At 45.7% G+C, this 26,170-nt stretch overlaps 1 protein-coding gene across 1 annotated transcript in view; it reads right to left on the bottom strand.

Moving 5' to 3' along the window:
• Pcsk6 (proprotein convertase subtilisin/kexin type 6) overlaps positions 1 to 26,170 on the bottom strand; it is a 205,664-nt gene that overhangs the window by 144,335 nt on the left and 35,159 nt on the right. The window contains exon 2 of the mRNA XM_045146095.1: positions 16,851 to 16,955. Coding sequence (XP_045002030.1) covers positions 16,851 to 16,955 — 105 coding nt within the window. The remainder of the gene's footprint in view (positions 1 to 16,850; positions 16,956 to 26,170) is intronic.

Genomic DNA, 26,170 nt, shown 5'->3' with positions numbered 1-26,170 from the left:
CTTCTAGAAACAATAGACGTTGTGAAGTTGCCAAAAAAATTGACAAGTGATTCTATTTCTAAAAATTAAGGAATTACATGAATGGGAAAGGAATGAATGAAGAAAGGAAAGAAACTATTTGGTCAAACTGTTATCAGAAATTGCTTGGAGTGAAGACACGAATACATAAATGATGACATTGGAACTTTTGGCAGCCACTAGAAACATGACACCAAAATGTGCACAGAGAAAGATCTAGAAAGGGTAGCAGTAAAATACTAAAAGCAATTTCTTAATGGTGATATTATTGTCAATTATTTACACACTGTAAGTTACTCTTAGGATCTTGTAAGTTTCTTTCAGGCAGTATGGTTTGCCTTCACAGCCGAGGAAGAAGCTCGAGAGGTGGTAAAGATGATACGGAAGAGCAGGGATCCAGGAACCGGGCTGCCAGGAATCAAAAACCCAGCCCTACACTCAGTCTGTTCCTCCGAGAATGACGTCATCCTGGCGTGTTAGCCTCAAGGTCAGTATGAGCCAGAATACAGAAAGCCCAACCAGTGCCCGGTGTGCAGCACTGCGATCGTGACGTGTGCATGTTCTTTTCAAGGAGGAAGCTGTTCAAGAATTTAAGACACTGAAGTGTGTTCTTAGAGTTCAGTCCGATGTTGGGGCCCAAGGCTGCCAGAATGAAGACAATAGGACGGGCACCCAGCCCTTGCTCTCAAGTAGGCTGGCCCCACTCTGAGGCTCTCACCAAGCAAAGCGTGGAGTAGTGTTACTCTGAGCAGGATGGATTGTCTGGAGAGTTAGTCTGGACCTTGGGGGGAGGGGGCTCAAGGCGACTTCAAAGGGCCACTGGTCCAAGGCTGGGAACTCCATGCTGGTCCTGGAAGCCAGAATGGAGTTTACAGGAAGGAACAGGCAGTGGGGGTGGGGAGTGAGGTGCTCAGGGTCAAGGGCAAGATTTTCTTTTTTTTCCTCTCTCTCTTTCTCTCTCTCTCTCTCTCTGAGCCTCAATTTGCCCACTGTAAAGGGGGAGGAGAGCACATCTCCATAGGTAACCTCACAGGTAGGGGTAAGCATGGATCTCAAAGGCCTCCTCCATGTATAGGTCAGAATGCTTAGGAAGAAGTACCATGGCCTGTTCCACTACCAATATTTGTCTATAAAACATTTTTTGAAACTGCAAAGAAGCTAGACCTGGTGGTGTGTGCCTGTAATCCCAGTATATGGACAGAGGCAGAAGGATCAATACAAGTTCAAAGCCAGCAAGGACTACTTAGTGAGATCCTATCTCCAAACAATGACAACCAAAATGAAAATGTGAAAAGAGCTCAAAATCAATTTTGGATTAGAGACGTTAAAAGCCTCAGCACTAGGGCCTAGGTAATTTATAATAGCCACTGATAGAGACTCCTATAGAAAACAAAACTATGAAATGAAATGTTTTGTTCCAAATACCCATATTGCAGCTTCTCTGTCTATCACTGCCTGAACTAGAACGCTTACCTGGTACAACATACATAAGACAGTATTTCGTAATCTGTGAAATACCGTGTTATAAAACACAGTAGAATGTAGATTCTTCTGGCTCTGAACTCCCTACCAAGGCTCCATTGCTCATGCCAGGCTGAACCCTGGACTTGCCACCCAGCACCTCCCAGCTGCTGTGCCACCAAGGTCCGCCCCCCTAGGTTTTGTTTTTTGAGGTAGGGTCTTGCTCTAGCCCAGGCTGACCTGGAATAACTATGTAGTCTTAGGGTGTCCTCAAATTCATGTTGATCCTCTTACCTCAGCCTCCGAGGGCTGGGATTAAAGGCGTGCGCTACCACACCCGGCTTCAGGGGAGGGTCTGTGCTGTGCCAAGCCTGAGTGGGTGAAGTGGGAAAGTACAGAGTTGACTCATAGGATGAGCTGGGCATCCCAGGCCCTGGATGTTGCTGGGCTCCATGCTGATACACAGGTCTGAGTATGACCATAGTAGTTGGGTTCCCCCATAGCACGGTCTCATCCCTTTCCAACTCAGGGTGACAAGTCTGCTCATTAGAAGCCCATGTGACTAAGATAGTGTCAGGGCAATGGAACCAGAGAGGATAGATTATGGGCCAGTTATGGGGGCTTCTGGGGCCCAACCCTGTGGGCAGGAAATCCAGACAGAAGCATGGTCACAGTGACTGGTTTGGTCAGCAGTCATCTGGTCCTCTCCTCTGGGCTCTGGGCACTGTCTCACAGCTCACTTACTCTCCAGAGACCTCTGAGATATTGCTTCCTGCCCACCATGAAGAACAAGCAGCCCTGGGCTAGAGAGACTGGAGAGTGGTTAGGGGTCTGCAAGGTATAATGACCTGGGTTTGATCCCCTAGTAGCCACATAAAGTCAAAAAATATTTTTAAAAAAGGAAGAAAGAAAGAAAGAGAAAAAGCAGCCTTTCAGATCACTGTCCTGTATAAGACAAGATGAGAGGCACTCGGTCATTGGTTCGACTGCTCACTCAACAGAGGGTGTATTTGAGTCTTCCAGGTGTCTACAGCCAGGTCATGCGATGTATGAACATGTTTCCTGACCAAATGCTCAGTCACTCATCCTCCCAGCTTGGATGTGCAGCTTTTTTCAAGTGCCCCTCACGTTGGAGCTCCCACAATGTAGTTGTGATCAAAGCTTCTGTCTTCTATTGGAATCAAGCCCTTTCCATGCTGAAGGGGCACCCTCTCACCAGCGTGTTTGAGGACTCTCATTATGTACAAGTTAGAGTAAGAGACCACATCACTGAGCTTCTCAGAGCACGTGTCACTCATGGAACTGGCTCTTCCGTAGAACCTGCAAGCAAGCAGCGAGTCAAGGGTAGGCAGGAGGCTCGACTTGTGGGCTGTTTTGCTCTGTGCATGTGATTATCTGTGCTAAGAAAAGCAACGTGAGAGTCTCCCGTGGGATTTAAAGTATGCCCTTTCTCCTAAAACAGCCAGGGCAGGCAGGAAATCTTGATGTTTCTCTAGCACAAGGTTCACTGTCACTTGCCACTTATGCTTCAATCATGGTCTGTGCCCCGGATGCCTCACAGTGTCTGTGTGACTTTCTCCTGGTGAGAAGTGTAAGGCAAGTGAGAGGAGTGCATCGATCCAGCTTTCAAAGTCACAGGTAAGTCACGTGGAAAATACACCTTGACCCCGAGTAAGCCCGTGAAGGAACAAGCCTGGCCTCATTCTGAGTAGATGGATCTGGGGCTGCTGGGGTTTGCATGTGTCTCCCACAGCTCTATGTAGTAAAGGCGTGGTGGCCAGCCTGGTGCCACTGGGAGACGGTAGAACTTTTCAAAGGTGGCTTTTGGCTAGAAAGGTGGCACAGTGGTAGAATGCTTGCCTAGGATGTGCAAGGCTGTGGATCCAGTCCCCAGGACTGGGGCACAGGGGTAGCTGATGGAGGTCAGAACACTGGGAGTATGCCCTTGAGGAGATCTTAGGACTCTGGCCTCCCTGTGTCCTTGCTTCCCAGCTGCTACAAGGTGCACCCGCATACTCCGCAGCCTGCTCACACTGTGACGTGGCCAACTGCCACAGGCCCAAAGTGCAGGGCCAGACAGCTGTGGACTGAAACCCTGGAAACCATAAGCCCAAATAAACCTTTCTTAAATGAATTACTTTTTTGTTTTGTTTTGTTTTACAAGGAGAGAGAGAGAGAATTGGCATGACAGGGCCTCAGCTACTGAAATCGAACTCTAGGCATGTGCGTCACCCAGGGGGCACGTGCGACCTTGTGCTCGCCTCACCTTGTGCATCTGGCTAACATGGGATCTGGCGAGTAGAACATGGGTCCTTAGGCGTCACAGGCAAGCACCTTAAGTGCTAAGCTCTCCAGCTCGTAAATGGATTTTTAAAGTTAGCACCCATATGGCCTTTTCATATATGTGCCATTAGACTTTGTTTCATTTTGCCCTCTTCTCCCCTGTTCTCTTCTTCCCCGCTGCCTCCCCTGCCCCACTTTCCTCTCTTTAAATTGATTTATCTCAGGTAAACAGTGATGGGAAGATGACTGAAAAGGGTGTCTGACTACCCTCTGCTGCCATGGCCACCTTGGCAGGATCTATTTCCTGTTCACCCTGGTGATTCAGTGTGCTAGGCAACGCATGGCCTTTGGTAGGAGCTTTTTACTAAATGCTCCCTGAAAGCAAATACACTTGCGATTTTAAATATGAATACTCTTCAGTTTATAAATGAGCCATACACAGACAATTAAAAAATGCTTCTGAATTGAAAATGTGATTTTTTTTTTTTTTTTTTTTGGAGGAAGATTCTCATTATGAAACCTCTGCTAGCTTGGAACTCATTATGTAGCCCAGGCTGGCTTCAAACTCATGATCCTCTTGCCTCTGCCTTCTTAGGGCTGAGATTACAGACATACAACTAACATGTCTGGCTTGGATAATGACTACTGGATGACGTTTGTTGAGGACAAGAGCAAGGCTGGCCAAATGCCACTTCAAGCCCAAACACAAATCATTATCTATTTGCAAACCTGTTTGAAGTGGCTTGATTTCTCTGAAATCATTTTGAAGCTGGGCTTTACTCAGATCCATTTATTTTCATTCATTTTCTGTTTGCTTCCAGTTAAACATGCAGCATGATTATCCTAGAAAACTCTTTAGGAAAGAATTCTAGGCGTAGAAAAGAAGAGAAACACCTTTAAAAAAAAATAATAAGTGGTTTTGAGGATGGAACCGAGGATCTCACACATGCTAGGGAAGTACTCACCCACTGAACCACATCCTCCACTTTCTTTTGGAGCACATGCCCTCCTAACAATATTTTTCTTAGAAACCAAGTTAAAATCCAGCAGTTCTAGAATGTCCTTCTGACATAAGACGAGATAAATTTAAAGACACTCATAGGAGCCTACATATACAAGCAGAGACCCTTGTTGGGGGGTTGCAGATGGCCTGCGGATGTCAAGGATAATCAATAGTATGGAGTGGTCCATATGGTCCTAGTGACAGCTGTGGCTATGTGCTGTCCTTTCTGTGGGTCACAGGTACTCTTCCAGACCAGAAATCTACCTAACACACTGGTCCTGGGTGTGACAAGCAACAAAGAAGTATTTTGAAACTTCCTTCATGAAACAATGTCACCAAAGAGAGCATGAGACTGCTTGCCCTCCACTCAAAGCTCCATGGGACCTGCTGCAGCTCAAGAAGCGCCAGCATGCCTCTTCTAGGGGCCAGAAGTTCTTACAAGGAGGTCTAGGGTCTGTGGTCTGGATGACAAGGGGACAAAGGACATTTACAGAGACTTCTGCCCCCGCCGCCCCCCCCTGCACAGCCCACAGGGAAAGGAATACATTTTAGTCGAGCTGCAAAACTCCCTTCAAGCACCCGCTGCTGGGTCTATTGATTCTTGAATAGATTCTGTGCGCCACACACAGCTGTACCCAGAGCAAGGGCAACAGCTCCTGCCAGCTAGCTCTCTTTCCTTTCTCTGTTGGCTTCATCAAAGTGAAGGATACTTTATTCCATAAATGTGAAAGGACAAGCGGAACCCCTGCCCTGTAAGCCCTGACTGCACACCAGCACAAATCCTGGGGAGGGAGGAGTCAGGGGCCATGTCCCCAGTGTCCAAAAGCTACCAAATCCTACCACCCCAGCAGGAGGAAACAATTAAGTCACGCTGTGAGCATCACAAAAAACAAGCCTCTCACTCTGTGTGTGTGGACACTGAGGCATCCAGCCTAGGCCTCAGCCTCCAAGCCATAAATGCACCAGCGAGGGCTTGGCCAGCCCAGCACTGACAGGCTTTGCTCTCACCAATCTCTGTGCTCACATCCATCTCCATTTCTATCAATGCTGACTGCTCTGAACACTTTCCGAGCCAACATTCAACCTGCTAAGGGGCTAAACGTGAACACTTAGATGGCTTAGTGATTAAGGTGCTTGCCTGCAGAGTCTAAGGACCCAGGTTTGATTCCCCAGTACCCATATAAAGCTAGATGCACAAGGTGGCACATGTGTCTGGAGTTTGTTTGCAGTGGCTAGAGGTGCTGGTGTACCCATTCTCTCTCTCTCTCTCAATTTCTCAAATAAATAAATAAAATATTTACACAATGTTTACACATGAAGGCTACAAGATGAGTTTCTGACTGGAAAGCAATGTTCACTGATGGCTGTGAACCATCACAGTGTCAATGTGCTTCTCTTGTTGATAGACTTGAGGGGGGCTAGGCTGGTGACTTCCTGACCTGGCGCCCATGTCCTTCAAGGAATGGAAGGACATGCTGAAGTCTTGGAAACCCCCAGGAATTGTGAGGCATGGGAACCTGATTTCATTTTCCCCAACTTCCACCAACTTTTCAAAGAGTCCTGGGATCCCACTGTGACTAAGAACACAGAGCTAACTCTACAGCCCAGAGGCCCCTCTACAGTCACTAGGAGATACAAAGAAAGACATATTTAAGGAATCTTTTTTCTTTTTTAATATGATCTATACAGTATAAGTATGATGTACACAATAAGATAGCTGGAAGCATCTGTTTATGGCTTTCTTTAAAATATAAAAATTTAGGGGAATGGGCCCATTTATGACATTATTTTATTAAAAATAAAATTTCATTAAGTTATGAATCACCTTTGGCTGTGTCTCCATCTTGCTCCTTGCTCTCCTGTTGCTACCCCCACTTTTGAGGTGACCTGAAGACTCCCTTTTTTGGGGGATTGATGACTTTCTTTTGTAGATTGGGCTTTGGTATTCCTTATGGTGTTAATTTCATATATGTGTCCCCACCGGGTCACCTCAGTGTTGTTACTGTGATGGTTTGAATTAGGAATGTCCCATAAGCTTAGCTGTTCTTAGTGCTTGTTCCCCAGTTGGTGGCAATTTGGGAGGTGGAGCCTTGCTGGAGGAGGTGTGTTGCTGAGGGTGGACCTGGAGGTTGATTAGCCCCTACTTTGCGAGTGTTAGTTGGCTCACTCTCCTGCTGTGTGTGGTGTTCTACCTGCTGTGGCAGAGGTGACGTCCAGCCTCTGTTCATGCCATCCTGTCCCCTGCCATCATGAAGCTTCCCCGTGAGACCATAAGCCAGAACAAGCCCTTTCCTCTCATAAGCTGTGTCTGGTCAGCTGTTTTATCCCAACAACAAGAAGGTAAATACAATAGTTACCAATGTATAATCTATTGAGAAGACAGAAATAAGTGCCCCTGCCCAATCTCTTCCCAAGGGTCTATCTCTTATCTCTTGACACCTTCACCTTTGACCTTCTCCTTTTGTCTCTGATGAACTATTGTTGACTGTAGCTTTGAAAGGTTAAATCTGAGAACCACTCAGTATTTCAGTTCTAGGCAATAAAACCCATTGATTAAAACAAAACAGCAATTTCTAGGTGTGGTGGCACACAGCTTTACTCCTAGCACCCTGGCAAAGATAGGACTATAGTAAGTTCGAGGCTACCCTGAGACTACATGGTGAATTCCAGGTCAGAGACCCTACCTTGAACCCCCCCCCCAAAAAAACAAACAAACAAATATGGGGCTAAACTAGGCTCATGGGGGTGGGGGGGCTCTCCTTTCTGTGTGTGAGGCATGGGTGTCACTGTTGTCATCTCCCCAAAGGGCCCAGAAGCTTGCCAGCACAAGCAAGGGAGAGAAGTGGCTCTGTTAAGAGCTGGTCTCAGAAAGATGCCCAGGCGCACCTGTGGCATTATCCTGAGGCTAGCATGGGAAGGAGATGCCAGGCTGCTATGGCAACTGCACAGCTAGAACCAGGTGAGCCAGGGCAGTAGATGACAGGGAGGAAAAGTTAGTGGAACCCAGAACAGAAAAGATACTCTAACTCTCACTAGAATTCCACCATGCTCCTCCTGCATGTCACCAAGGGAGCCGCTTCGTATCCACTCCTTAACTGCAACAGTTAGACCAGTCCTGGAATTTTCTTAATTTTCTTCAGGAGACCGTGGCTCAACCACCACTCATTCTGCTACTGATTTGGGCAATGTGACAGTGGATACGAAACTTTATTTAATTAAAGTTGTTCATTCATTCATAACTTAGTTCTCACTTTGTCGAGAGGAATCAGAAGGTATCTCTCTCTCCCCCATTGTCTATCACTGAGAACAGAAGAAGGAAGCCACAGTGCAATCTGGTCTGTTGTTGTATCTGAGTTGTGTGTCCCCCAATGTTTATGTTGACGCCCTAAACCCCAGTAGCTCGGAATGAGATTGTGAGGATCAAACCCAGAGCCTTACACATGGTAGGCAAATGTACTGTCATTGAGCCACACCCCAATCCCTGGAGATAGTCTTTAAAGAGATAACTGAGTTAAAATGAGGTCATTAGGTTAGGCCCTCATCCATTATTAGTGGTGTCCTCATAAGAGGAGGAGATTAAGACACAGATGTGCACAAAGAGACCGTGTGAGGACACAGCAAGAATGTAGACATCTGCAAAAGTCTCCGATGAGACCGACTTTGCTAAAGACTTACCTCCACCTCCTAGACACCATAATTTGAGACAGTAAACATCTATTGTTTAAGCCACTGCATCTGTGGCCCTTTGTCATGGCAGAGCCCTGTACCTATGAGGTCAGGCACTGGTCCACTTGCTCAACATCCAGCCACTGTGGAGAATTTTATCCCTTTAGCTCCAATAACATGGGATAAGCTTTAATCCAGACTCCTTTTAGGGTTTTGTTAAAATTTAACTAGTTCGCCATAACTTGTATCTAAAGCATTTACATAATAGTTGATAAGCAAATGAGGATAGATATAACTTGCAGAGCTAAAATGAACCTTATCGGTGAAGAGTAAGAGAAACTACAATAAATTTTATTATCTTCTGTTTACTGGGTAACTGCTGGACCTGTACAGGAATAAAAGCACAGGAGATGTGGCCTTGGTTCTCAAACACTTCATCTTGTATTGGCAGGAAAGAAGCTTGTGTGTTTCCAAGTCTAAGTACCTCTTATGGAGAGCACTTATGGACCGAGTCCACTGGCCTTCCCATCGTTGCCTCTTCTTCAGTCCTGGAATATTAGACATTGCCCTCAGCCTCATGCAGGCCTCCCAGATCCATGTGGTTCCCTTGCCTACACTGTCTCCGTCAGCGACCAGCCGGAGCAAACTGAACAGACAGCGGCATTCCCACCAGCCACGGTTGCACTTCCACTCCAGGCTCAAACTAGAATATAAGCACAATCGGCAGAGGAGCAGGCCATGCCTGAGGACGGCGAGTGCGGGAACACGGAGATTGGTCAGGGCCAGGGTGGCAAGGACGCTTACAGGAAGCCAGCAGAGAGGGCAGTGCTGTGGTCCAGGTGAGAGAACACAGGCACACGGCCCAGGGCAGGGCATGCGAGGGTCTGGACAGAGCCAGCTGTACAAGAGGTGCAACAGCCCAACCCATGGAATAAGTGGTGGAGGGGCAGGCTGTGTAATTAGCTGTCAGTCATACCATGGAAAGCGGAGGACTAAATACTTATCTCTGGGACAGGGGTGGCGGTCGGAGGCTGTGAGCTGAGTTTGGGGCATCTAAGTGGAAGTATCAACTGTGCGGCTGAAAATACAAAACTCGGTCTTTAAAGATACATTTTCAATGCAAACCTTTTGCCAATTCGTAGCAGCCAGGCCCCTGTAACCAGGTGTGCTGTGCTGGAAATATGAAGAGACATCTTGTGTCTGCCATCTGCCCAAGAGGAGGGTAAGGTTCTATGAGACTGCCCAGTCAGGACAGCCTGCGATCTCTTCCTGCCCACACCACATGGACAGAGCCATCTTGGAAGGCGGCTACCGTCCCTGCTCTGAACCCATTATACAGTTCACTGACCCCCTGAGACCCACTGGGTCACTTGCTGTCTGTGTGCTGTTATTTGCCAGGAACTTTTTGTTTGTTTGTATTTCCAATGGCTCTAGCACACAGATAAAATCCCATCTGTGGTTAATGGAAAGATCTGCTTAAATGTTGCATCACTGCTGGAAAGAAACCTGAGCTCTGATTAAACTCTGGGGCAAAGTCCCATCCTACAAAACAGAATGCCTACTGCGGTCCCTGAAATCACTTTGCAACTACAGAGCACTAAAGCATGCGCTCAAAGGCCCCTTCCGCCCCGGAAGCAGCCATGGAGCCCCTCCCTAATAACATCTCTATCCTTCCATTGCTGTCATCCAGCTGGCTAGGAACCAGAGGAAAGGAAAGGGCTGAACCTGAGTCATCGTGCTAAAATGTAAGGTTTGGAAGACACAGGCAACGGCGTCTAACCATAAGCCAGCTTGGAACGGAATCAGAACGAGTAATTTTTAAAAAATTTGTGAGCCCTTTCAGCTATTGGCTGGTGCTTCTGTAACATCCACCCTTCTCCAGACTTTTGGCAAGAGAACAAGTCAAAAACAAATGCTTTCAGTTTGCTTAAATGACAGCCCTTGGAAAACCCGGTGACCGGTACTGCACACTGGGGACATCGGGACTGTTCTCCCTGAGATGGGGCTCGTCAACAATGAAACTGAGGCAAAATGGTTCCTCTCAAAGAATGTGAATAAAAAAACAATCAAAGGTAATTAAGAATGCAGGGAAAATGACAGTACATGCCAGGATAGAGTCAGGGTGGGAAGACGCTTAGCAAGTGTGTGTTTCTGTGTGTGACTAAAGAGAAACACCCTTCCATTGCTCCTGCTCTCCCTCTGTGTTCTCTTTAAACTAATGTCCACTCCACCAGTTTCTATGTGATGGTAGGGTAGACTGTAAATTCCATCCTTTATCAAGGCACTTTGATACAGTTGAGACTGGAGGTAATTAAAATAAAAATACCATCTGTATTCGATTGGACTATATCCTAAGCCCTATAACATTCATTTCCAGTTTGGTCATTTCAGCACACTGGCAAGTTAGCATTCCCATGTCTCTAAATAATATTAAATCATCTTTTCCTTTTGTTAATAATATTAATTACACAATGTCCTACATGTAATGTAGAAAGATGGTTCAGATAAAAGATAGCACTAAATAATAATATAAAACAACTAATTCTATCAAATCTTTAATTGGAAATGACTAGGCAAAGTAAATATTCATCAGACTGACAGCAAATTGATTTTGTTTGCCTCAAAAGTAGACTAATGTAAACAGAGGTATTTCGGGTGCAGTTCTGAATTCATAATTGGATCAGATGTCTATATGCTTTCCTTGGGGCCAAAGCTTTAATTAGAACCATGGGAAACAATCAGCCAATCAGAGGAGGTTCCCAGCAGGGCCAGGATGGTCAAGCTCTTTACCCTTTTTTTTTTCTCCTTCCTTTTCTCCATCAGCAGGATGTTTTGGTGACAGCCCTGTCAGACACTTGTGAAGAAACTGGGCAACAGGGATTTTTTTTTTTTTTTTGACTTTTCAAGGTCTCTTTCTCTGTAGCCCAGGCTGTCCTGGAATTCACTATGTACTTTCAGGGTGGCCTCGAACTCATGGCAATCTTCCTACCTCTCCTTCCCAAGTGCTGGGATTAAAGGTGTGAGCCACCACACCCAGCTTCTGTCGAGGACACACCTGCCAGACATTGTGGTTCACATTGATATTCCCAGCAATTTGGAGGCTGAGGTAGGAGGACTGAAACAAGTTCTATGCCAGCCTGGGTTACCCACTGAGTTCCAAGTCAGACTGGGCAACACAGTGAGCCCTATCTCAAAAAGTAAACTAAACAGGGCTGGAGAGATGGCTTAGCAGTTAAGGCACATGCTTGCAAAGCCTAAGGACCCCCGGTTCGATTCTCCAGGACCTACATAAGCCAGATGCATAAGGGGGAGCATGTGTCTGGAGTTCGTTTGCAGTAGCTGGAGGCCCTGGCGTGCCCATTCTCTCTCTCTCTACTTCTTTCTCTCTCAAATAAATACATACATTTTTAAAAATGTAAACTAAACAAAGGGATTCAACTGATTATTGGACTATTTGCCCCCAGACCCAAATTGTACAGTTCTTCAGACACCCAAAACAAATTAACCGAGCCACTCAGGCACTACAGGCAAAGCCAGGTCTCATGCACCCTGGCACAGGAGCCTGCGAAATGTGTCTCTGCCACCAGTCTGCATGGACCACGCACAGGAGTCCTATCCTGGCCTTGCTGCAGCCTCAGCAGTGAGACTTGCTGGGCAGCTCTGCATGCCCCACTAATACAATTAAACGTTTTGGACAAAAGTAAAGAACGAACAGATTGAGTACTTTAAAAAACAAACAACAATAACAACAAAGGTACTGCTGGGTCTGTAATTCCAGCTATTCTGGAGGCCAAGTTAGGAGGATCAAAATTCAAGGCCTTCTTTAGGCTCTAGTAAGTCCAAGGTCTGCCTGGGCAACTTAGTGAGACCCTATCTCAAAACAAAACAAAATACAAAGAAAAAAAAAAAGAGGCTGGGACCTACACCCAAAATAAGATAGGCTTTTACCAAAGCACTCGACTACCCTCCTGAAGTAAAAGGTAAGAACCTGTTACTGAAGAAACCACACGGCGCCAACACAGAATATTGAGAGGTCTGATTCTGGAAGGAGGCCAGTTCTCAGATGTATAGTGCTTGTGCAGTGCTGGAAAGCACTACAGGAGCTGCTGGAGGAAATGGCCAACAACATTGTGAGCAAACAGGGGACAGTGCAATTCAAAAGCAACCAGCCTGACAGGACCTATACACGTGGGCAATAGGGGCACCCAACCTAGGTGGGTAGCCAATGGTTCTCTGACTGGCTAAGAGATCTGCTCAGTGCAAAGGCACCCACAGCTGGAATTGGGCAGTGAGTCAGAATCCTATGGAGACCAGATATGGACTCCAATGAGAAGCTCCCACTCGTCTTTGCCCACAAGGCAGGTTACACCCATCAAATTCTCTCTGTCCTATCACCTTTAACCTATGATGATCTCGCTCTCTATTGGAGAATCTTCTTTTTCAGAAGACAGTGAGAACTGAGGACAACCCAATTCCATCAACAAGACAAGATAGTTGACTTTGTGGCAGGAGAAGAATCATCTCTTGCACATCAGCTAAGGCCCAGGTGGAACCCCAGAGGAACTGGTGAGATGAGCAGGAGCGCTACTTCTACTGCAAGCCTGACAACCTGCGCCAGGGTGATGGAGACAGACACTGAGGAGACTCAAAATGTACCAAAGCAGAAATCCAGGAGCTGCTAAGAGCTCAGCACTAAAATAGACTTAAACATACCCACCACAGTTCAGAGGACTTTGTGCATGAGGGGGCAGAAAGATTATAAGAGTCACAAAGTGGGAGGGAATATTCAGAGGCATTGCCTCCTTCTCCCCCCACACAATGACTGACTTCTGCTCTCACAACTTCGTGGTGAATACTAGCAATCCCACTGAGGAGGGCCCTCAGTGGAATGGGGAAAGGGAGGAGGGAAATAGTGGTGTCAACAATGAGCCCATACCAAGTTTCTACTTAAAAATTTTTTCAATATTTTATTTTTATTTATTTATTTGAGAGAAGGAAAGAGAGAGAGGGAGGGGTAGGGAGGGAGGGAGAGCGAATGGGCACACCAGGGCCTCCAGCCACTGCAAATGGACTCCAGATGACTGCGCCACCTTGTGCATCTGGCTTTCATGGGTCCTGGGGAATCAAACCAAGGTCCTTTGGCTTTGCAGGCAAGCGCCTTAACCACTAAGCCATCTCTCCAGCCCCCAAACACAGTTTTTAAGTCTTCTATTTCACCTCTGCTTTGGTTTGAACATCAAGAAGCAGCTTAGTTCTTGGAAGACCTTAGGAAAGCTCCCATGAAGCCAGGTTGTGGTGGCTCACACCTTTAATCCCAGCACATGGGAGGAGGAGGTAGGATGGTCCCCGTCAGTTTGAGCCCACCCTGAGACTACATAGTGAATTCTAGGTCAGCCTGGGCTACTACCTTGAAAAACCAATAAAATAAAATAAAGGAAGCCCCCACAGAAAGGGGACCAAGAAACCCATAGTCTGAGTCTCTCCATAGAGCTACAGAGCACAGCCGCTGTAGGGTGAATGGCTTGCCCTGCGTTTTAACTCTGTATGGTGGCAATTTAATGACTCCGCAGACTTCAAATGAAAAGGAACATGCTGCCTTTACAAGACAGGTTCACTGTTTCCTTTAAGTCAAACTGGAGGAACAATGCAGTGACATCCTTCCTAGCTTAGAATTTCCTCCAAGATGACAGGTGATGGTCCCCATTCACCCTCCCAGTACCCACACCTCCTCCATGGGTAGGCTGTGCCCTTGGGAGATAGAGCCTGCTGCTCTTTTCCCATACTGATGCATTATCAGGTCTGCCCACCGTTCCCCAACTGCACATTCTGGGGATCTGAGCAACTACAATCTGGCTTTGCCTCCTAGGGGAAGAAAATGTACTGGTCCCTTTGAAAAACATTCCTTCATATCCCATGGTGTGAGCACACACAGATATAATCACAACCCCATGTAATTAGGTATGATGAAGTGTATTAAAAGGCCCAAGCACATAGGAATCTGCTAGTAAACATTAAATAATGCAGTTAATGAAATGCTTTCCATCTCTTTTCATCTATGCATCTATTTACCCATCCATCCATGTATCTATCCATCTACCCACCCATTCATCCATCCACTTACCCATCACCCCATTAGTCTACCTATCCATCCATATTCTCATTCATCAATCTATATGATGAATTCACAGATACTTTTAGACATTTCTGCCTTTTCACAGCTTTACATGAATGAGTTTGTGAGAACTACTTCCTGTGTACTCCAAATCACAGCCCCACAGACCTATGCCCCAGAGCAGAGTAACTCAGTGCCCAGGGATGAAGTGCTTCTCACACCCACCCTAGTTCTCTCAATGCAATGAAGCTGAGACTGTCAGTGGATGGCCTGTGGCAACATCAAGAACCTGTTCCTCCATGGAATCTTGGTTATCAATGTTTTCTGAATCACTGACATAATTCTGTGTACCAGCTAGGGAGCTCTACACTAGCCTTTGGCACGTTGTCTTACCAAAGAACATGATTTCCACGTTTAAAACTATGGCCTTCCAGGAGCCACATTTCTTTGCAGTTGCTACTACTTCTCACATGAACTTAATTTTCTCTCATAGCCCTCATTACCCTGTGAAAAATCACATATTTTTCTGTTTCTTGCTTCATTTTCGGTCAGCCCTGCTGCCAGCTCCACTGCCCATGCTGAGGGCAGAGTGGGGCATATGGCAGGTATTTCAAATGAATGCATGCATGAAAGGATCACCTGCCCATCTTACATTATTTGTTTATTTATTTTGGTTTTTTTGAGGTAGGGTCTCACTCTAGCCCAGGCTGACCTGGAATTCACTATGGAGTCTCAGGGTGGCCTTGAACTCACAGCGATCCTCCTACCTCTGCCTCCTGAGTGCTGGGATTAAATATATGTGTCACCACTCCCATCTATTTATTTATTTATTTTTAGAAAAAAAGGAAGAGAGAGTATTGGCAGGCTAGGGCCTCAGACACTGAAATCCAACTCCGGACACTTGTGCCACCTAGTGGGCATGTGTGAACTTGTGCTTGCCTCACCTCTGTGTGTCTGCTTAGGTTGGATCTGGAGAGTGAAACATGGGTCCTTAGGCTTTGCAGGTGAGCACCTTAACCACTAAGTCATCTTTCCAGCCCCTGTCTTACTTTTCTAATCTTACCAAATCTGCTAATCAGTAACTGTCAAAGGTCAATTTCCAATAGATGCAGAAAGTATAGTTAACTGCCCCCTGAAATATGAATTATATGAGACGTTTCAAATTATATTCATTTTAATCTGAAACATATCACATAAAACTTAAATTCAATTTTTAAATTCATAGTAACTATTAAATATTTCATAGTATTGGGGCTAGAGAGATGACTCAATGGTTAAGTGCACTTCACAAGCATGAGAGCCTAAGAGGGCCTGAGACCACCCAAGTTCAGGTACCCTAGTGCCCATGTAAATAGATGGGCATTTGCCTTGTATGTCTGCATATCTATAACTCCAGTCCCATAGGAGGGAGCAGAGACCAGAGCATCACTGGAACTTCCAAAAAAAAAAAAAAAATGGCAAGCTCCGAATCAGTTAAGACTTGTCTCCAGAAAAAAACAGGCCAAGTGAGTGATGGAAGGGGACACCCAATATTACTCACTGTCCTCCCAAGCACATGTGCAGGGTGCCTCATCAGCACAGACACATGCAAACACCACACACCCCCCACACAATACTATGCACACATTTTTTAAAAAAGTGTGTTAAAATATGCACAGAACACACGTCTGCCTGATCTCTAATTTCGCTATTAAAATAGTTGCTTGAAGTACAAAGTGTCACTTTATGAGTAAAAATAACTTTTGTATCTCCTTTAATTATTGCATTAATTTTTTAATTAAAAGTAATTAACTTTAAAGTACTAGTAGTGGAGCTTAGGGTCTTGTGCACAGTAGACAATCTCTGTGCCACTGAGATATTTCTAGTCCAATGACTTTTTTATTTACTTATTATTATTTATTATTATTATTATTTTGGTTTTTCAATGTTGGATCTCACACTAGCCCAGGCTGCTTTGGAATTCACTATGTATATAGCCTTAGGATAGCCTCAAACTCATGGTAATCCTTCTATCTCTGCCTCTCAAGTGCTGAGATTAAAGGCATGCACCACCACACCTGGCTTCCTAACGATTTTTAAAATATTGATCAATTCACACTCACATGAATGCTGTTTCCAACTAAAGTATTTCAATTCTCAAGTCTGATAAGAGGCACAAACGTTGAGGGTCTTTAGGTGGTCTGACACATTGCTGTATCTGTACCATGGTTTATTCAAAGTAGATATGAAAAGGTCATGGCCACAGGATCACTACAATTCAGATCTCCTCAGGAGGGCGGACCTTAGGAGGGGGCGGGGCCCATGTACCTGAGGATCCATGCGGAGGAAGGTGTGAGGACCTCTGCTACTCAAGGTCGATCGTTTGAAGGTCTTGCTATGGTAAAAATGGTAGTAATCCTCCAGGTTTCCAATCTGCAAACCAAGAAGCAGTACATCGTTTATTAGCATTATATCTTATAAACAGCTTCAAAAACTGTCCTTCCCACAAAACTCTTCTCCTTGTCTGAGGCTTATTCTGCTCCCAGAGGAAACAGACTCCCCTGCCCTGCTCCCCACCTGTGTTTCTGCAAACAGAGAGCGTTTGTGAAGTGGAAGGTGGGCTCAGATAGCTGTTTAGACAAACAACCTAGGAAACGCTGCTCATGAAGCACCCATCAGATGTTGAGGTATGTTAATACTATCCAAAGTTTATACTATCAGGGCCAAGGTTTTTGGACATGGATTAGTGTTCATTTCATGTCAAGCATCCCTGAAGTAGCTAAGTTAGTGTCAAGTCAGGTCTCCACCAAAATATTCATTACAAACAAGCTCCATCCTCTCCACCCCATGGGTAAACTGAAATCTCTAAGAACGGACATCTCAAGTGCACAGGGGAGCCAATGAAAACACACGGGTCCATCTGTTCTGGGATTGTGAAAGGGTCAGATGAGAACACCACACCCCTGGGGTGCCCCGGGTTTCTAGCAGGGACAGTTTTACAGGGCAGATTTCAGTTAGAAGACTGGGTGGAATCAAATGAAGACACGTGCCCAATCCCTGGTCCTCAAGAGGAGCTGACCCTTGCGCCCTCCCTGTCATGTGGACTTTTGCATGGTGTCAGATGGCCCTTGAGCATGAGGACACTGTTCTTAGCGGCCAGCTTCCTGTCCTGTCACTGGCTCTGGAAAAGCCTTGAAAGAAGACTTTAAAAACACAGATGAACGTGCACAGAATGCACACATGCTGCCCTTCTTGGCCTCTGATTACTGTTACTTTCTGAGTTACCTGTAGTCAGTCCACTGGTCTGAAAATATTAAGTGGAAAATTCCAGGCATAATAAGCATGTTTTATACTCTATTGTTATAATTATTCTAGTCACTATTATTTTGTTCATCTTTCACTGTGCCTGATTTATACACTAAACTTTATCATAGAAATGTGTACATAGGAAGAACACAGTATGTGTTTATGTACTTACATACATAATTTATATGCATATAATATAGATATATAAACTATTGGTACTTACGTTATATACTATAGAGTACTATATATATCTGTGTAGATAGTATATATATATACTATTATGAGTCTCCTCTAGAAAAAACAATATATGATGATTACACATGAATTTCTAGTCAGATAAGCCTTGTTCAAATCCTCCCTACCACTAGCTCCATGATTTTGGGCTGAGATATTCAACCCTTGCAAATCTCAATCCTTGATGAGTAAAATGGGAACAAAACTCCTTACCATAAACTTTTTGTTCATTAATTACCTTAGAATTTATTTAACTAGGGCTAAAGTCCACTTAACAAACAATGAGTACCTTATTGGCTGCCCCAACCTCGCTCACAGCCATTCTGTCTATCACCTGTGCCCAATAGGGTGACAGTCCCAGGCAGAAACTGGAAGGACTTGGATGTTGTGAGTAGCCGTTTCCACATCTTTATACCAGTAGATAGAGCAGGTGTACAAGAGCGAGCCCACCAATCTCTCTGCTACTGCTCAGCTGTCCTTACCGGCCATCCTGGCAGTGCGCTGCCTCTTGCTCTTGGGTTTAAGAGATATCCTTTTGTTTTTAAAATAAAGAATCTCCTGTTCCACTTGAGCTGCAACAGTATGTTTCTGTTGCCTACAATATGACCGTCATGGAGATCAAAGTAGGTGTCATCTACACAGAGCCCAGAGCTTAGGGACACTGAGATTCTGTCTCTGGCTCTTCTTCCAAGGACCCTCTCTCCCCCTCTTAAGGTCTGGGATGCTGTGCATTTGGGCTGTATTTGGGTGTGCGCCTCACTTGACCTCTTTCAGTTAAGGGATCTATCCTCTTTGAGCCTTCATTTCCTCATAAAACTTCTCACTACCACCTTGCAGGACCGACCGCTTCAAGACTCAAGAGTCTAGGGAGACAGTGAGATACGAAAGAGCTAGCAGGGCTCCCAACAGGCAGGCAGCACTCAATACGCCGTTTTCTACCGTTCTGGTTCTCAGTTCCTTGTCTACCTCAAGACTTTATTTTTTTGTAATCATCTTATTTCTATTTTGCTTTGCACACAGGCACTTTTATTCCTCTTCCTCCAGATAAGTTACTTGCTCACTCTTCAACCAACTTAATTTCTACCTGTGTCCAAAGACTCCCCCTAAAGCATACTAGACCTGCTGTTAAACACAGAAGTGGAGCCTTAACATACAGCAGTGTTTAATAAGCAGTCACCATCCCTGAGAGGCGCTACATAATTTTTGGTCTTTTAACTTTGGACATTCAACTCCCTTTCAGGGAAAGAGAGAAATAAGCAACCGAATGATATTCAGTTGGCAAGTGAATGGATTAATTGCATAGCCACTAAATGTTAGCAGACCCATGACAGGAAGGTCCTGGCCTTTGGGCAGCTGAGTTAAGCCAGAGGCAGCCACTCTCCTTTGAGATAAATCCCCGAACACACAGACCCCTGCCTCTGGACCACTATGATAATCCTTAGCAATGGGCCTGGACTTAGTGAGCTGATCTCTTTGAGCAAGGAAGGGAACAGATGGCCCAACAATGCCAGCCAAAGAAATGCCCTCTAGGGGCAGCAGTAGCCAGCAACACATCTGTTTGGAAACTTACATCCAGCTCAGCAAAAAGGTTAAGTCCCAATACAGAAGAGGAGGGAATACTAACCAAGACCATCCTCCTGTCCTGCAAAGCTAGCTAGGACTTGACCACTGTAATGGAATCAGTCGTACAGCACTGGTCCTTTTGTGCTGGGCTTATTTTGCTTAGTTGGCATCATGCCTTCAAGGTCACCCACACTGTAGTACATGTCAGAATTTCCGTTTTTTTAAAGCAGAAGAATGCTCCATTGTATGGATATATATCCATCAACCTGTCGATGGACACTTGGGCTAATTCCTCTTTTTGGTCACTTTGAATATCACATCTATAAACAGCGTCGACTAATATTTGTTTGAGCCTTTGCTTTTGCCTCCTTTGCACACATTCCTGCCTCCTGCTTCTCAGTGGCACTGGCACATAGTCACACCCACTTGTTTACCTATGCAGGCATTTCCTGCTGCTCCTCCTCCACGGTCCAAGGACTTCCTGGATTCTCACCTGACCTGCCAGGCCACCATTAGCTCCCATACATGCTTCCTCATCTTGGAAATTGCTCCTTCAGACCTTAGGATGTCTTCAAGAGGAAAGAGGCTAGGAGGCCAGGCTGGCTGGACCCCAGGTTTAGAAAGGGTCACTTTCAGAGACGGATTTACTCTCTTGTTTTGACAGGAGGATATCTGACTGCCCTACCTTCTGACTCGATCTGCCTACCTGTAAAATGAGGATATTGCAGATGGGGAGACTGAAGCCCAGGGAGTGAAGCCCAGTGTCATACTCTGAGGTGCCGAAGTCCTGAACCAGTAACCCTCCCCATTCTGTTCAAAGACAACATTTGACTGATCAATGACATAGAGACACACAACTAATATTTAAGGTGATTGCTTCTGGCACACCATTAGCATCAAATGGACAGAAGCTAGACTCCTAAGAATACAGGAGTCCCCTATCCAAGAGGGATGCGTTTGTTCTAAGATCCTTGGTTGGTCTCTGAAGCCAAATATAGTATCAAACCTCACAGACACCACATTTTTGTCCCAATACATACATACCTATGAGAAATTTTAATTCCTAAGTTGTGCATAGTAAGAGACCACTACCAAAATAGAAAAATTACAATATACAAGTGATACAAGTTATATTTAAAATTTATAAACTGCTTGTTTCTGGAAATTTTCATTTGCTATCTTTAGACTGAGGCTGGCCATGGGTAATTGAACCCTTGGATAAGGAGAGACTATGGAAGACAGAAAAGCAGGAGGAGGCAGCATGAAGCCTTTCTAGATTCAAGGTATTAAGGAAGGGAGTAGGCACTTGGGATTAAATGCAGAACCTCACACATGCTAGGTGCATACCACTGAGCTACACCCACAGCCCAGAAACACTTTGTTTTGTTCAATGTTTACATTGACATTAAAGCAGTTGCTCCTCCTGCTCAGCTCTGGACCACAGGCTGGGCTGTGTCTATGCCAAACACTAGTTCTGCTGCTGTGGCCACTGGCCACAGGGTGTGCATGCCATGCCTCAAACCTGTATTTGAGTAGCCTGCATCACACATACAGTGGGCATCACACATGCCAGCCAGCCACTGGGAGTAGGAAACTAGCCTGTCCTGCTCTGCTTTGCCCTTCCCAGGCTTCCATCTATTTTTTTTAAAAAAAATCTTGTTTATTTTTATTTACTTGAGAGCAAGTGAGAGAGAGAGAGAGAGAGAGAGAGAGAGAGAGAGAGAGAGAGAGAGAGAGAATGGGTATATCAGGGACTCCAGCCACTGCAAACCAACTCCAGATACACCTGCCACCTTGTGCATGTGACTTACGTGGGTACTAGGAAATTGAGCCTCCTACCAGGGTCCTTAGGCTTCACAGGCAAGTGCCTAACCACTAAGCCACCTCTCCAGCCCCATCTGCTCTTTTTAAAAAATATTTTTATTTATTTATTTGCAAGAGAGCGAAGGATGGAGAGAGCGCTAGAGTAAGAGAGAATGGACATGCCAGAGCCTCTTGTTGGAACTCCAGACACGTGTGCCACTTAGTGCATCTGGCTTTACGTGGGTACTGGAGAATCGAACCCAGGCTGTCAGCCTTTGCAAGCAAGCACTTTAACATCTGAGCCATCTCTCCAGCCCTCCATCTGCTCTTCATTAGCAAAGCTTCCTGCTTGTTGCTCTGTGAGGCATTGCTTCTTGAACTACAACATAAAACTTCAATGCATGCTTTTACTCTTTCTTGCCCATAGTATTTTCACAGTGCATTGGTTGGAGCCAGTCCCTTAGCACAATATCCAATAAAGCAAACAATTTGCTGAATATCAAATGTTTACGTTTCGCTAGTCAACATCAATATGTAACTATATACATTAGTTGATAAAACTGGTAACATCATTAAAATGTTATTAAAGGGCTAACTAAATGTTTTCAACCAGAACATTGGAAGAAATGAGATCAAAGAACCCACAGTGCACAGAGTCAAACATAGTTTAATTCTCCTTAACAGAATGCTGTAGTAGACATGGTGTACTATAAAGAAAGTACAGAAGGATATGGAATTATGGGGAATAGCAGCCCCGGCCCCTTCTCCTGTCCCCAGCTTCCACTGAGTGCTCCCAGCTCAGCAGACGATGCTAGAGGAGCACCCATCCATCCCAGGCAGTAAGGCCCTAGGAGCTAAGTGTTAGGACAGACCTCGTCTGTCTTACAGGCAGGGAATCTCAGACACAGAACAATGAAGTCACCTCTTCAAGACTACCTATTATGCTAACAACAGCCAGGACCTTTAGCCATCAACAGTTAAAGACCAGTAGTTACCAAGCATCTGGCATCTATCTTCAATAGCGGGTTCTTTTGCACACAGCCACACATCTCAGCAACTGCTTACTCTCCTGTGCTCCAAAAGGGGAATCACAAGAGCTATGCATTAAGCTCAATGATTCATATTCCATTGTGCCTCTGTGTAGATAGATGTTCAAGTGTTGTGTGTAGACCTGTACTGTTAGGTGTGTGTATGTATACAAACATACAAATGTTTAATATGCATTTATATAATATATTCAGATATATGTAGATGTAACAAATGTGTGCTTGTATGTAAGCATTCAAGTATAAGTAAACAGGTGTGTGTTTATTTGTGAATATTATAAATATATTCAGATGCATATTTGCATATGTAAATTCCTAGGCACTCAGTGTGTTTATGTATGTGTATCACTGTGTGTATGTATATGAGTATTGTGCATTTATGTAAGGTTCATGAACCCTGAACTCTGAAACTCAGCCAGCCAAGTCCTTGGTTTTCCCACAGCCATTGCATCTAACTAGGCACTGGGGCCTACTCTGGCTGACCTAATTCAAAACCCCTGAATCCGTAGCTACCCATCTCAGTGCACTTTAAAACCAGACATATAGGCCCAGCAAACCTGCTATGGGCCGGGCCTGACCCCAGATAGAAGTTCCGACCTCAGAAGTTGGGTTGGTGGGCAGCTGGTGGGTTCTGAAGCAAGTGACTGCCCAGGAGAGGCCAAGCCCTTCCCCGGAGGCTGCTCCTCCATTCACCCTGGAGGCCAGTCCCTTCTGCCTTCCAGGCCCAGGAGCCTCCCTACCCCAGGAGGATTTCAAAACTCTGCAGTATGATGGCTGACACATGCTGGGGTTGGGCCACATTCTCAAGTCAGCAGGTGACTTTGCCACTGCTGAGGCACCCATCAGAGTGAGCTTGCCTCCACTCCCTCCCAAACCTGTCCTTCCTTCCAAGGAACTCCCTGTCATGGTAGGAGGTACCACCGACCCTCCCAAAGTGACCTTCTCAACAGTCTGTTCCCCCTGTCCCAGGTAGGTCTGCCGTTCTGACTGGGCCTGGCATGGCCATGCAGGCCTCTTGTCTTTTGAGACCCTGCACTGTCACTTTGATTCTGCAACTCCTTGTCTTGGAAGATAGCATCAGCTTGTCACAGGTCTCCATAATTAAGCCAGGTCACCTCTCTAACCACTACTCTGTGCCCTTCAGGGACCCTTGCGCTCTCTCACTGCTGCACACCTCTGTCCAGCATGCCCACAGCAGACCCTCACACTGACCCCACTAACTCCTACTACTACAGTCACCCTTCTCCTCAGCTGTTGCTCCCTCCAGAAAGCCCTCCCAGACTTCCCAGGCCCAGTCTGCACATATGTGACTGTCGTGGCTTTTGTCATTCTTCCCTCTTAGCTCCTCAACAAGAACTAAGGCACCTGTCGATCCTCAGAGCCTCTGGTACGCAGAAAGAGTTCCAACAATATGTAGTGAAACAGAATCCCAGAACTGCAGTTCCAAGAGGCACCAGGTAGAGGAGGTGTCTCTCCCACTCCATCTATGTAAAGCAGTTCATTGAGGTCTGAGTCTGGAGGCAGAGTTGCCCATCTGTACTAGCTCCCATCCTGGGCACAGCCGTCTTGTCACTGGGCTCTCTCCCAGCCATTCCCCTCCCAACGCAGTCTTGAGGCTAGAGTGTGCTGTGCTGGGTTCAGAGATGCACTGCACTTGCAGGCTGGGCACATCCAGCCTCTGCTGTTGAAAGCACAGTTCTCCCCACTCAGCTGAATGAGGTTCATCACTCTGCCGAGCGCACCTGACCCGGCCTCCTGTGGAGGGGACAGCTCTGATCCACAGGTGTGGAGGAGTGTAAGCAGCCTGCACAGGGAGGGGCAGAGCCAAGGGGGAGAGGAACACCCTGACTTGTCACTTGCGTTTTTATTTTAGGTCAAGCTTCAAGTTCTCTCACTGTTTGTACAGAACAGGTGTGGGGTCTGACGTGCAGTGAATGCTGCTTGCTAGCACTTGCTCGGCCTCCTTGAAGAAAAGGTGAAGATGCATCACTTCAAGGAATGGGGGAGGAAAGCCCCCATCTAATCGATCTGTGTCCAGTGTAGCAATGCCACTGCCAAATGTCATCTGAGCGTTCCAAAGATCTACCTGCCTACTACAGTCTCCTCAGGATGTGACTGCAGACATAGGCTCAAGACTGTTAGCCCTGGGGCCAGCAAGCTGCTTATTGGGCAGTTGGCTAAGTCCATACTTCTGTCTGTCCATAAAAACCACCCCACCTCCTCAGGCCAGCAAGGCGAAATATCTTGCTGTTTTCGGGAAGAGCTGATAAGCAGTAGGAGATGTCACAATTCAAGGTCGCAGAAATGAATGGGCTAAAGTGAGGTTTCTGATGTTGCAGGGAAAAAACAACAATAACAAAAAACCTGTTCACTTTATCACTCCCAGAGCCTGCCCTTGGCTAGAAACAGATGTCCCAAACTCCATCCTCCTCACAGCTGCCACTGGCTTCCAGAGCTGCTTGTCTTTCTTCAGGGCTGACATCTTCCAAAGGCCTTTGCTTTCTGGAAGAGTCCATGTCTAAAGTCATGGTTGCCTGGGTTCAGTTATATAATGCTATTGATCCCAGTTGGTCTGCTTAAAAAAAAAAAAAAAAACACGTAACTAATTAGAGCCCATAAAACCCTACACACCAAATTAATTCTGAATTGCTCTGGTGACTTCCTCCTAAAAACGTTATAAATAGAGATGGCCACCAAACCTATATTTAGCCAGCACTGGGCTACCTGGTATTTATAATTAAGGAAGTCCATAGAGACAGAATGGACATTTTGTTGTTTTTTTTTTAAGCACTTTTTACAAACTGCTTCCCATTTCAGTCACATACACACACAGCCATGTTCAGTTATTGCAATAATTACAAACCTGACCCAAGCTAAGATATTGCACAATTTCCCAGTCCCTTAAAATTACTTTCCTCCAACACGTATACACCCAAACTGTGCAATTAAGCTACCCAACTTCCTACAAATTCCTGAAAAACCATTAATTTTTACTTAGTAGACTTCATTTTCTCTCCTCTTCATTGCCAAAGCAAATGATCTAGCTTCTGGTGAGGATGCTTGACCACGCACTTGGCCTTGGCCTGTACCTACCTGTCATGTCCACAGTTCTGCCACCTCTACTTTGAAGAGCACCAAAGGAAATCACTGACTAGGCAAGGTTGTGGCTGTATGAAATGTATCATTGAACCTCATTCCTAATACCTGCGGTCCTGTGGTAGTTTTGTTTTGACTTAAAAACTACAGCATGTACTCTTTCCTGAAACCGGCTATCCTAAAGCCATCCTATGCGGGAAAGTGGAGCACGTGTGGGGAAGGACCAAAGGGGAACCCTGGGGTAGCTCAGGGAGAGGAACTGCAGGAGCCCAGGAGGTGAGGAAACATCCAGGTTGGGGGGAGGGAAGCCCAGTGGAACCCATGGGTAGCACAGTCCACTCTGGGCATCAGAGTCTGAGCATGGTGAGAAGGGCATCCACCTGGTGTGTGTGTGTGGGGGGGTGCATCAGAGAACAAGGCATGTTGATTACCCACAGAAGAGTTGATCAAATTTATCAATCCATCAAGAGCAAAGGTGGCCACACTTTTCATTGCTGTAACATATACAAGGTGGAAACTAGGAAGAATTCTGTGGTGTGGGACTGGAATTTGATATCCACCTCGACACATGCAGTATGTGTACTGTGGTTTGGGTAAGTG

This window comes from Jaculus jaculus, chromosome 3, assembly GCF_020740685.1.
Source record: "Jaculus jaculus isolate mJacJac1 chromosome 3, mJacJac1.mat.Y.cur, whole genome shotgun sequence".
In the NCBI taxonomy this organism is placed as follows: Eukaryota; Metazoa; Chordata; class Mammalia; order Rodentia; family Dipodidae; genus Jaculus; species Jaculus jaculus.
This window is presented reverse-complemented; position numbering and strand designations above follow the sequence as displayed.